The sequence below is a fragment of the Ursus arctos genome, unplaced genomic scaffold (genome assembly GCF_023065955.2).
Source record: "Ursus arctos isolate Adak ecotype North America unplaced genomic scaffold, UrsArc2.0 scaffold_11, whole genome shotgun sequence".
In the NCBI taxonomy this organism is placed as follows: Eukaryota; Metazoa; Chordata; class Mammalia; order Carnivora; family Ursidae; genus Ursus; species Ursus arctos.
The window spans coordinates 3,925,771-3,939,319 of record NW_026622775.1 but is presented as its reverse complement, the minus strand read 5'-3'; the positions used below and the strand labels follow the sequence as shown (position 1 = coordinate 3,939,319).

Genomic DNA, 13,549 nt, shown 5'->3' with positions numbered 1-13,549 from the left:
GTAGTGAACAAAACAAATCCCCCGCTCTCAGAGAGCTTTCACCCCTCATCGATTACCCAATTACATCTTCCGAATAGCCTTTGGGGGAGGCGTTGTAACAATAAGCTATCTGAAGGTCTGGAGATGACTCGGATTTGAAGGTAGGGCTGTCTGCCTCTGGAGCTCATGTGCTGGCTATTCTTGACCCAAAAGGCATGGCTGGGTCTAAGGGGAACAGCCAAGACCATTCTGAGCTGGGCAAGAACTAGCCCACCTGGAGCTCAATTACCAGCTGTGAGATGGGAAACATTCCATGACCTCTGTGGGCCATGTGGAGCAGCAGGGTTGTTGAAAGGATTAAACGAGTTAATACATGTTAAACACCCAAAATGGTGCCTGGCATGTCACAGAGCTTACTATTTTTATTCTAGGCAGCTCCCTTCCTCCTTGTTTGAGGGTGTGAGGCCGAATACCGGATCCGGGTACAGCCTCCTAAGGTAAGTCATTTTATTTTGCTTTTGTTCTTACACCTTCTGATCCCAAAACTTGTTCCCTTTCTGGTTTTCATTTTCAGGTTTTCCTTTCTTTGCTCTTCCATTTTTACAGACTGGGATCTATCTTCATTTGAAAAGAAAGTAAGGGGCACCTGGGAGGCTCAGTCGGTTAAGCATCCGACTCTTGGTTTCGGCTCAGGTCATGGTCTCAGGGTTGTGGGACTGAGTCCAGCATCAGGCTCCACGCTCACAGAGAGTCTGCTGAAGATTTTCTGTCTCTCTTCCCCTCCCTACCACTTGTGAGTGTGCGCTCTCTCTCTCTCTCTAAAATAAATCTTTTTAAAAAGTAAGGAAAAGGTGAGGAGGGGGCACCAACAAACTTCCTTAACTGCCTAAAGCTGGCCTTCGCTTCACCACTAAAGTCCTTCGATTACTGTGTGGCAGAGTGGTGTGCGGAACCCAAGTTCTAGAAGTGGACTTCCTAAGTATAAAGCCTGGCTTAGCCACTTACTGCATGACTTCGGGCACGTTATGCAGCCTTGCTGCCTATGGTTTTCTGATGTGTTACAAGGGATAACACAGTTCCCATCTCCCTGGACTGCTGTGAAGACTAAAGAAGCGAATGCCTTTCAAGTGCTTACCATTGCCAGGCACATAGGCTGTGCAATGGTGCTTGTTAGCTGCCACTCTGTTCACCGCGCTTGGTGCTTCCACTCTCTCCCCGGCCGCGCAGTTCCTACACCACCACTGCTGCAGGAAATTACCCATAACTTAGCTGTGGTCTTCCACCTGCTAGAGCCATGCCTGTTCTAGGACTACATCTTCCACTTTTCCCCAGCCGGGCACACTGCCAACTAGAGCTTACTTTTTTGAAACTCTCTCTTCAATTTCTTATCTCTATTTCTTATCTCTGCTCTTAGCCAAGCTGACTTTTTTTTTAAGATTATTTATGTATTTATTTGTCAGAGACAGAGAGCGCATACGTGCACAAGCAAGGGGAGCAGCAGGCAGAGGGAGAAGCAGACTCCTCCCCGAGCAATAAGCCCGACTCGGGACTTGATCCCAGGACCCTGGGGTCATGACCCGAGCCAAAGGCAGACACTTAACCAACTGAGCCACCCCGGCATCCCCATATTGACTTCTCTGAGTCTTCTCAACCTCTAAACAAAGGTATCCTTCAACATTCTGCTTTTAATATTCTTTTCTTCTGTCTCTGTATCTTTTTCTTCTGGATTCTCAATCATTCTCATAATTCCAACTGTGCCTCAAACTAACATATTCCGTCCTCAGGCATCATCTTGATGTCCTCAGTCATCAACTCGACCCTAAAACCAGTTCTCTCTGACCTTCATCATGGTACCACTATTCCGACGGTCACAATTTGCTACACAACACTTTTTTCTTAATCTTAACCCTTCATTTCTGTGCAAAAAAATCCTACCCATTATCTGAGACCCACTTTAAATGCTACCCTCTCCATGAAGCCTTTTTCAAAATGAATGTGCTCTTTTCTCTGTTTTGAAACCTCAGAGCTAGATTTTTACTGGTCTTATTCTGCTACTTTATATCAAAGTAAACTGGGTCATTTGGCTCTTTGTCTAGCAATCTCTACTCCCGGACTTAAATTCCTTATGGCATAAACTGATTTGATCTTTATATCTTCTAGTACTTAGCACATGCCTTGCACATGGCGTCTGTCCCCTACGTTAACTGCTAAATACCAAATGCTTCGGAGCACAGTAACCTGAGCCCGTGCTCTTCTCCAGCCACACCCCGCTTCTTCCTCCTCCATACTACTTCCCGGCTTCACACCCCAGCCCAGGTGGCTCCCTCCACCAGGAAGCCCCTTCTCCCTCACTGTTGCTTGGGGGACTCCAATCATCTTTTAGAATTCAACACAGAGGCTACTTCTCCTTTAATGAAATCTCTCCCAACCTTTCACAGAGGTGGTCATTTCTTGGCACCTCTACTCATTTTACAGATACAAAAAATCTTTCATAAGGAATCCAAATACTGAAAGAAAAAAAATAGGGCTGGTGTGAGCCACTAGCTATCATTGGCTGCCCCATTGTGTAACGGCAGTGCCATCACCAGCATATGAACACAACAGATGAATCAAAAACAAATTGGTCATAGGCTATTTTATGTTGTAAAAATCTCACAAATTTCAGAACAGTCACTAACCAATCAGTATGTAGAAGAAAGTCAAGGTGTGAAAGATAAAAGATAAATTAGACATGGGAAAGTTGACCAACACCAACTTTTAAAGATGAACTCACGATAACACCTAGAGACCTTTTCAAAAGAGCTGTTGCATCATCCACTTCGGAGTCTGAATTTGCTGTTACCACAAATACCAACACGGGGTGGTTCCGGCACACTCTTAGTTGCCGTCCAAGCAGAATTTCCAGTAGGGGCACCTGGGAGGCTCAGCTGGTTAAGCGCCTGACTCTCGATTTCAGCTCAGGCTGTGATCTCAAGGTCTTGAGCAGGCCCCAGGTCAGGCTCCATGCTCAGAGTGATGTCTACTTGAGATTCTCTCTCTCCTCCCTCTGCCCCTCCACCTGCTTGCTCTCTAAATAAAGTCTTTGAAAAACCTTTCCGGTAAATATAAATTGCATATACATACAGCTAGTACGATATATACATATGCCTTTTTTTTTTTTTAAGAGCAAGAGAATGTGCAAGCTGAGGGCTGGAAGAAACAGAGGGACAGACTCTGAAGCAGGCTCGACGCCCAGCATGGAGCGCAACTCAGGGCTGGATTTCACGACCCTGAGATCACTACCGGAGCTGAAATCAAGAGTTAGACGCTTAACTGACTGAGCCACCCAGGCGCCCCTATACATATGCTTTTTTACATACACTTTTTAAATGTCTCTTTTTCCTTACCACAGAAGACAGAGCATATAGATCAGATCAGATCTTACGTATTTAGAAGTCTTACCTTAAGGTATTTTTTTTTTTTTAAGATTCATTTATTTCAGAGAGAGAACTTGCGCACAAGCAAGCATGAGCGGGGTGAGGGGCAGAGGGAGAAGCAGACTCCCAGCTGAGCAGGGATCCCCTCCATGTGCAGCCTGACCCCAAGACCCCGAGATCATGACCTGAGCCAAAACCAAGAGTCAGACGCTTAACCAACTGAGCCACTCAGATGCCCCTGACCTTAAGGTATTTAAACCACCAAAATTTTCATCTGTAGGTTGCATCCCAGATATCTGCCTTTATTAGTTAGTTGTTTATGCTTATATTTCCTTCTCTGGACAATGAACTCCTCAAGGGCAGCAACCACACACTACCTTCTACCCATCCCAATACCCAGCATACACAAGACACTTACTATTTGTGAAAAGAACACATGAATAATAGATTTCTAAAAAGCCTTAGTTTGTAAAATATTTTTGAACAGAGTTCTCAAGAAGTCATGACTATACAGAATGGCTAAAATTAACAACACAGGAAACAAGATGTTGGCAAGGATGCAGAGAAAGGGGAACCCTCCTACACCATTGGTGGGAATGCAAACTGGTGCAGCCACTCTGAAGAACTGTATGGAGGTTCCTTAAAGTTAAAAATAGAGCTACTCTATGATCCAGCAGTTACACTACCAGGTATTTACCCAAAGGACACAAAAATACAGACTCGAAAGAATATATGCACACCAATGTTTACAGCAGCATATCAACGATAGCCAAATTATGGAAAGAGCCCAAACATCCACTGACTGATGAATGGATAAAGAAGATGTTGTGTGTGTGTGTGTGAATACATATATACATATACATACACACATACACATACATACATACATACAATGGAATATTACTCAGCCATAAAAAAAGAATGAAATCTTCCCATTTGCAATGGTGTGGATGGAGCCAGAGGGTATTATGCTAAGCAAAATAAGTCAGAGAAAGACGAATACCATATGATTTCACTCATATGTGGAATTTAAGAAACAAAACACATGAACATAGGGGGGGAAAGAGAGGCAAACCAGGCAACAGACTCTTAATCACAGAGAACAAACGGACGGTTGCTGGAGGGAAGGTGGGTGGGAGATGGGCTAGATGGGTGACGGGGATTAAGGAGGGCGCTGGTTGTGATGAGCACCGGGTGTTGTATGTAAGTGATGAATCATTAAAGTCTACGCCTGAAAGTAATATTACACTGTATGTTAACTGGAATTCAATAAAAACTTGAAAAAGAAAAAAAAAGATGTCATGACTACAACTAGAAACTATAGCAAGTTTTACGTAACATTCAAGTTAGTTTAGAATTATGAAAAATCACATTACTTTGAAAAGTACAGTAACAACAACAACAAAAAGAGCTAATAAGCAGAATCCTTTAGTCAATTACCAAAGGGGGAAAAATGCTACAGAAGTCTCTGCTATGAGGGCAAGCAGATTAACTGCTTTCCGGCCCTGGTGGTTAAGACGCAGGCAGAAGGGGAGCTGAAGGACAGCTGCTCTGCGATATGAGCACCCTGTGATTTCAAAAATGAACTTACGCTTAATTTCCTCCAGCACATGACTAGGTCTTGTACCCTTTTATCAAAGGGGCTGTGGGCAAGGCTAGAGGCGTGCAAGCCCTGTATTTGTGACCATCTGTGAGGAGCACATGTGTGAGCCAGGTCAAGGATGGCCACAGACACGCAACAAGCTCACTCCCTCCAACACACTGGAGAGCTAAGGCACCTTAGCTTCTCAACTATCGCAAGGTCAGAGGTCAGCAAAAGCATTTATTGTTCATGTTTATCAGCTACAGATAACCAAGATCTCTGATTTTTAGAGCAGAAAGATGCCCTAAAGATCATTCAGTGCAATGGCTTTCAAACTTTTTTTAGCCATAAAGTCCTTCTTTATAGGCATGCATACAGAAGAGCAATATATAAAACAGAGGTCAGGGAAGAGAGGTTTGGAACCACCATGGAGATTCACAGAACCTCCGAGAACATCAGAGCTTTAGTGTAAAAATCTCTAATCTAGTCACATCCATTAGGATGACTATGATAAAAACAAACAAAACACAGAAAATAAGTACTGGCAAAGATATGGAGAAATCGGCACCTTTGCACACTGCTGATGAAAATGTAAAATGCTGCAGCTGCTATTGAATTCGTTATAGCAATTCCTCAAAAATGCAAAACTAATTACGTACCATCCAGCAACTCTACTTCTAGGTATATACCCAAAAGAACTGAAAGCAAGAACTCTCGATATTAGTCCTACGTATACCCACACTCACAGCAGCATTATTCACAGTAACCAAAAGTGCAAGCAACCCAAGTGTCCCAAGACGTGCAAATGGATAGACAAAATGTGGTATATACATTACTCCATTAAAAATATTCCAGTGAATATACTATCACACATACTAAGTAAGATCACTTCCAGACCTTACAGCCCAAGATCATCCTAGCTCTGGGCAGGTATCCGTCCTGCACTCCTGTAATAGCCCTGCACCCACCACACTGCTATGACCATCTGTTTCAGCCTTGTCTTCCCTACTTCCCTACTGCAGGCTCCCGACAAAACGTCATTCATCTCTGCCCACTGAGCATGGAGACCCGACCTGGCTGCGGGGCCCCCAGGCAATACTGACTGAACAGAAACAGCTGGTAGGAAAGCCAAGATGAGATCAGATCTCCTGAAGGTCCAGGGGTCTTTTCATCGGTGTAGCTGAGGGCCCCCTCACAATGTGAAAATAATTCTATTACTGAAGGCTCTTACTTAGAGAAGAATTTCATGTGTCCTGGGTACAAAAAAACCACACTCATTCTTCTTGAATTGTGCAACAATACCCCCCAAGTTATTCCCAACTTTCTGAGGAGACAGCAGTGGAGAAACGGAACACAAAAAGAAAGTTCTTTTGTTCCCCCTCCCACCTGTTGTTTTTACAATAAGGAGGGCTCTTCCTGGCACTTTAACTTGAGTGACCATAATTTAAATCAACCTATTAAGAACTCTTGTTTTATGTTACAGTACCTACCCACTGTAAGATCTTGAGGACAAGCAATCTGTAATGGAAAAAAAATTTATTTGAAGGCTATGTCCTCATTGCTCCATGACTTGCCTAGCCTTGGTGGAAGGCAGGCTTAGCCACAGAGAAATATTTTTAGACCAGGGTGCTTTCGGAGCTGTAAAAATAGGCCAGGTGAATAGCACACTTGTCAAAGCCGTGAGTACTTCAGCCACAGGGCCAAGTAAACATGCCCAGCAAAAGCATGGTGGCTTTATATATTTTTGCAAACCTATCACGAGGTTGGAAGCAGCTTCTCGGAAGCATTACCTGAATGGTAAATGCGTGAGAATTCCATCCCCCAGTACACCCCCCCCCGGTACAGCGAGCTGCCCTGTGGGACCCTGCACTAGGAGGACTGCGGGGCATCGGCATTACATTCCCTCAGAAAACTGTCCTGACTTCCTTCCAATTCCCAGAATAAGTGCCCTGAGTGCACGCTCATGGCGCTGACGTACCCCAGACGCTGCTGTTCTCTGCACCGAGGCCTGCCCTTGAGCGCATGACTGGATCCAGGGAGGAAGAAGTCATAAATCAGACACGTCTCTCAGAGCAGCCAATTCTGGGCTTATGATTATCTCCGATTGTGCAATTCCTTCAACTCTGCCATCAGCACGGCTTGTCTTCACAAACTTCGACAATCAAAAAACGGCATTCCGTTGAGGCTTGCAACCACTACCGCCAGCATAACCAGCTGGTCTGTTCTTAAAAGAGTTCAAGTCATGAGCTGGCTTTTTTTTTTTTAACTTATATTGTTATATCTCAAAAAGCATTTCTAAAAAGCCAAAGAAATGGGCCTCCATTTTCAGATGAGAAGTCTGTCAAGTACATATTTTTTTGAAAATTCAGTAAGCATCTGGATTTGGTAATGTAGAGAAAAATAACTCCTCTCCCAGGACTCTCCCCTCCCATCTCCCACCAATTTCGGGACATGTCACTAGCATCAACAAACTCTTGGTTGTATTTACCTATCTCTCCAAGATGTTGCCATGATGAATACTTTCTGGGTAGAAGAGATAGTTACCAATCCAAACTGCTCTCTAGGAAGATTAGTATGGCAATGTTTGCTAGAATGAGTGGGGTTTTGCTGAAAAGGACCAATTAAGAGGCTCCCACAACAATTCAAGTATCGACGTCTGGTCCAGGAATTACAGACTCCTCACAGAGAAAAGCCTCAGAGCCTTTTGCAGCGCAGAGGAGACTCTGACCATGACCCCAACTTCGGAGTGTCCGTGGCTGGAAGAACAACAGTGGTAATGACAGAGGGAAGAAAGTCACAGGGAAAGCTGGAGGGGACAAAGGAAGGGAACGTGATGAATAATTAAATCTTGGCAAGTGAGTTTGAGTCTATTCTCAGCAGAAAGATGGCATCAGAGCAGCCAAAGAGAGCTCACCAGAGTGATTCCAACTTTGAGCCTAGAGCTAAGGAGAGGTCAAGCTGTTATCTGTTGATTCCAGATACCCACCAAAGACCCCCTTGCCCATGGAGACCACACTTCTCTCCACAAGACAGCAGAGGCCAGAGGGGTGGGCAGAATTGTGCTTAATTCAGCTACGGGGATCAAACATCTTCAAAGACAGTGAAGAGAATTTAGAATTAAAGAAGTCATCACCGGATTGATCTCACAAATCTACATGAAAGCATCATCTACTCAACAGTTACCACTGAACACGCTAGCTGAGTCTCTTCAGCTCTTTGCGTGGTTAGCTCTCACAGCACCGTGAGCCAAGTACCCTTGTTTGCAGGTAAGGAAAGAGGCACAGAGGGGTTAAGTGAATCGCCCAAGGTTCCTACAGCCAGGACACGTAGGGCTGGGTGCCAGGGTCTGGGAGGCACCTCATGCTCTGCTCACTTTCAAGTGTTAGACCACCACTCACCAGGAACTACTGCATTGTTAGGGTACCCCAGGCAGACACAGGATAGAGAGCAGCAGGATAATCGCCCTGCAGGCCCGGGAGAGCTAGGCAGTGAGGGGTGTGCCTAAGGCAGACATGGGGAGAAGACAGAAGTGGGAGGAAAGGAAATTAGAAACTGAAGCAAGGGGCAGGTAAGAGTGAGGCTGGATCCAGGACATGGCGGAGAAAACCCAAAACCTGACTGAGATGCCATTTCTGCTCTACAGTGTCCAAATGTATTCTTTGGCATTCTTTTTTTTCTTGCCTGTTAGCCCCACCTCTTCTACAGTATCTCCAGCCCCACCCAAATCCAATGACTAATGCTGACAGGGGCTGCTTTTGCTGCCCCTAGTATATCATGAAGATCAAAGAAGAGCCCAGTAGAGAAGTGAGCAGTAACACAAGAAAGAAGGGAAGAGCTTCATAACAAATGCATCTCATACCCTCAAGGAGGAAGTTAACACCAGAATAAAAACATTCCCTCCATAAAGAACACTCAAAAGGAGAGCTTATATAGCCAGGTAACTGTGCCAGTCTCCTGTGATCCAGAAACTTTTCCCAGGCCACTGCACTGTTTTCAAGCACAGTTCAACCAAGACATATTCACTGGGGGGGGGGGGGGGGGGGGGGAGTAAATAAATAAAGTTAAACAATCCAGAGCAATTGTGTTCTCTCTTCTATTCAGCATCAGAAAATTCAGAGTTTGGGGGCAGAGAGAAGAGACGGATGAAAAAATTCAGTGGCTGGCGAGTAAAAAAGCTCTTAGGTCCACTTGAGTCCTTACCAAGCACCACAAGGTAACAGATGTTGGGGAAACATTCATCTGTAGCTTAGAATGCTCTCCCCCCCAAACCCCAACTTTGTTTTAATAGTCTAAGGAGCCCTCCCCAGAAGAAATGTGTACCTTTTGCTTTTTAACAGGGAAGAAAAAAGCAAAAAACCAACTTTGGGTGAGAAGAATCAGGCCCCAAACCCCGTCCAAACTTTCTCTCTTCCTCAAAGAAGTACAGTGCACTAAAAGGAAGGTTGTACCAGGAGCCCTGAAGAATCCAGCTTCTGGGCCATTTCCAGGGAGCCCACTGTCTCCCCTGCCCCTGCCCAGCAACTTATCGAGAAAGCTATGAGCTCTCTGGGTTCCTCAGATGAAAGAAAGGCAACGAACAAAGTTCAGCAAGGACTCATTCAATAAACTGAAGAAATGCACAGCTAGTAGCTTTCTTCTTTCTGTCCCCGCCTTTACAGAACAAAAAACAACCCATCCCTCACTCAGGGGTCATTTAATTCTATAAGCTTCTTTGCTGGCCTAAGTATTCAGCTAAAGCTAAGCTGGTCATCAGAACCATGTCAGAAGTCTGTAATGGACAAACACACAAGTTAACCTTACTAAATATTAACCTGCAGCCTAAGGGATTTTTTTTCTAATTTAAAACAAACAAAAAAATGACAGGAAAGTAGATGCCCTAGGAGAATACACATGTACAAATGGCCGGGGCTCTGATCAAATGTAATGGAGCACAAACCGCACTTACTGAAACTGCTAAATTGCTTGAGAAACGTGTCAGGCTCCCACAAACCTATGAAAAAAAATTTTTTTTATCCTACTCAGTATGAAGTGGAACATATGGCAAAATGATACATTTTACAAAAAGTTAAAATTGTAAATGGAACTACACCCTGAATAAAATTCAAACTACTTCAGCAAGGGTTCGGGGAAGTGAAGATAAACACAGAGCTCAGATGCTAGTTTGTGCCTGTGTTTCTAAGGCGTCACTGAGGATCTACCATGGGAGGGGGGTGGGTAAAAAGCACCTTCCCTCTTTTCAGAGGTCTGTGAACAAACCAACCACAGTATCAACTGGATTTGTGTTCACGATTAAGCAAGTTGGAACAGGATCATGACCCATATTCTCCATCTAATAATACAGTCCTACCTCTGCAGCAACAGAGCTGGGAGTGGATATGAGGGGAGGGGTCATATGGAAAAGGATTACTGCAGTGAAGATAATAATTGTAAAGGCAGGTAACATTTTGTGAGCTCTTACTAGGTGCCAGATACTGTGCTAAGTGCTTGACATATGCTAATTCATTCAATTCTCTCCATAGTCCTACCAGGCTAGTATTGGTGTTAGTCCTACTTTAGAAATAAGTAAACTGAGGCCAGAGGCTAAGTAACTTTCCCATGTTAACACAGCCAGCACGTGAAGCAGAACCAGCATCAAAACTATCCAATTCCCCACAGTGAACTGGAGTCAATCTATATTCAAAACACATCAGCTAATTTGTCAGTGGCACTCCATCAGCAAAAGGGATTTACCCAATGCCAAAAACTGTAGGTCAAGGAGCATGAAGAATGAGGTCACACTGCCTGGAACTGTATGCCGCAGGGTAGACTGCAAACACAGATCAACTAAACCACCCAAACCATCAGCGAAACCAACCAGTGGCCAGAGATGTTCTGAAGGAGAGCATGGTTTCCCTCCACAGGATTAAAGTTGTCACCTGAAGTGGGTGAGGCTCTTTTAAACCTTGTTATGTAAGAATGGAACTATGTTCCTTATGAATGTCCACTACTTAGACTTCTGGTCTTTTTTTTTTTCTTCCCTGAGCCCCACACCCAATGTGGGGCTGGGACTCACGACCCCAAGATCAAGAGTCGGGCTCCACTGACTGAGCCAGTCAGGCACCCCTAACCCCTAGACTTCTGGTGTTTATCAACTTTCAAATGACAATTCCATTATGTTTCCAACTAGTGGGGTAAATAACATCCCCCCCTTAACTCTGAAAAGGCACTCCCTGCTCCAACTACTCAAGGAGTTGACCCACAAGTATGTGTTCCTACCAACGTCAGTCATTTCTCCCCACTCCTTTCTCAAGTGAATGCTCCATTACCATACGCATAATTTTAGGGGCTACCTCTGTGCCTCTTCATGCAACATAACACCCTTTTTCATGGTATCCAATAATGGATGCAGCATTCCAAGAACTGAGCAATCCCATTTTGTATAAAAGTTGAGGTGATGCTTTCTACATAGTTTCTAATCTCCCACTAATGTCTCCAAGGTGCTGTCCATTTCCTATACTGTTATTGGAGACTAAAGCCCTAATAACTTGTCACCAAGATGCTGTTTAAGTGTTTTTAAGCCAATACATTATTTTACACCTGCCCACAATAAATCTCACTCTCCTAGCCTTGGGAGACTCTAGTGAAGCAGGAAGATTATAAGTACACTCAAGCTAAGCTCTCTCTGAGTATCACGTAGTATAATGTAAGGAACTTTTAGATTAAAGGGACTTACTCCTCCTCACATATAAAAGATTACAGGAACACGATAACCTAGTAGCCACAGTATCCATACAACAAAAAGGGCAATGTATGTCCAAAAACATGATCTCAGAAAAAAAAAAAAAAGACTGTAAGAAGTCAGATGGATAAAAACATTTTTAAAAATACTGATTTAAAGAGAAAATGCAATTAAATTAATATGCTGCAAAAATCTGCAGGGGGGAGAATTAAGATATATAGTAATAATAAAAGATTTTTTTAGAGAGAGAGAGAAAAGGAGAGAGGGAGGGGAAGGAGAGGAGGAGGGAGAGCGAGAAAGAGAATCCTAAGCCAGCTCCCTGCTCAGTGCCAGGTGGGGCTTGATCCCACAACCCTGAGAGATCATGACCCCAGCCAAAATCAAGAGTCAAAATCAAGAGTCTGACTTAACCGCCTGAACCACCCAGATGCCCCCAAAAGATTTTTTTAAAAAAGCAAGCATGGAAGTGTGGACTTGGTTGCAAACAGACACTGAAAAAATTAAATCTTCTTGACTGTAGCCACCGCAGTCCAGTACTCCCTTAAGAAAAACTTGGTAACTGCCTCCCCCCTCAACAGTGTAAGTTGCAAAGGGCTGGAACGCCAAGAATAAAGTCAGCTAAGAAAATCACAGTTCTTCAATGAGCTGGAATGTAACCGTTAAAATAAATTAAAATAAAATACAAGTATCACAGTATCCAGGTAATCAGTTGCACAACTGACCCCGTACCACAGCTCAGGTGGACAGGGCAGAGTTCTTAAATGAACAATGAGATTAGAGACACTTCCTGGGCCCTCTGCCACTCTCCTCCCACTCTCCTCAGACCCTAAACCGCGCTCTTCTCTGCAAAAAGGGTAATGGGTCAAAGTTGCCTAACCAACGCTCTTGCAGTTGAAGGCGTCCCAGAGCCTCACAAGCTCCAATTAGGTAACTTTACAAAGTGCTACCAAAGGTTGACTATTATTATTCTTTGTAACCCACAAGCAAAGGAAACACATGGCGAGGGCGGGGAAGAGAGATCACTCAGAAGAGCAGAAAACGGCTCTGACAGAGAATGTAGAATTATAAAAAAATCGATTAAAGACAAAACTGCTCGCAGTCCAGGTCTCTGGAAGCAAACTCGGTCTAAGCCGAGCCGCGAGCGCGCATGCTATCCTTCAATACTGTGCACATACAACACTATCCTCTCTGCACGGCCCGATTCCAAAGTGCATCCAGAAACACCATCGGACCGTGGGGGCGGCTGGAATTTAGAGACGAGGACCTGAGGTTCAATCCAAGGACATTCGTTCTTCGGGGGAGTGGAGGAGACTCAGGCCCAGACTGGAGACTTTCCAAGTGCACGGCTGCGGGGCGGGGTGGCATTTCCCCCAGGTTCCCGCGGACGCTGGCCTCCCGGCGGGGCACCCACGCCGAGTCTCCGCCGGCCAGCGCCTGCATGGAAGCGTGCGCAGCAAATCGAGCGGGGAACGCTGCCCGCCCGGCGGCTCACCTGGGCTATGCCGGCACCCATCAGCCCGCCGCCGATAACCGTCACGTGCTTGACGATGATTTTCTTCGCTGACGCCGAGGCAGCGGACGAGGAGGACACAGAGCGCACGAACTGCCGGGTTACGAAAGCCATGCTGCAGACACAAAGGCGGCGACAGCGACACGACCCAGCAAAGTTCTCCGCGGCGCAGGCACCCGCAGCGAGCTGACCTCTGGGGGCGGAGGGCCTAGGCCGCCCCTCCGCCCCGCCCGCCCTCGCGTTCCGTGGCGTCAACGACGGCGGGGGTGGAGACTCGAGGTGCGCCCCGCCCATTGGCCCGGGCCGGAGAGGGACCGCGTTCGAACAGAGGAGCGCGGCTGCCG

General features: G+C 45.3%; 1 protein-coding gene across 1 annotated transcript in view; it reads right to left on the bottom strand.

Moving 5' to 3' along the window:
* Positions 1–13,549, bottom strand: part of HADH (hydroxyacyl-CoA dehydrogenase) — a 46,027-nt gene extending 32,478 nt beyond the window's left edge. Inside the window, exon 1 of the mRNA XM_026499149.4 lies at positions 13,188–13,549. Within this exon, the coding sequence (XP_026354934.2) occupies positions 13,188–13,499 (312 nt within the window). The 5' untranslated portion in view covers positions 13,500–13,549. The remainder of the gene's footprint in view (positions 1–13,187) is intronic.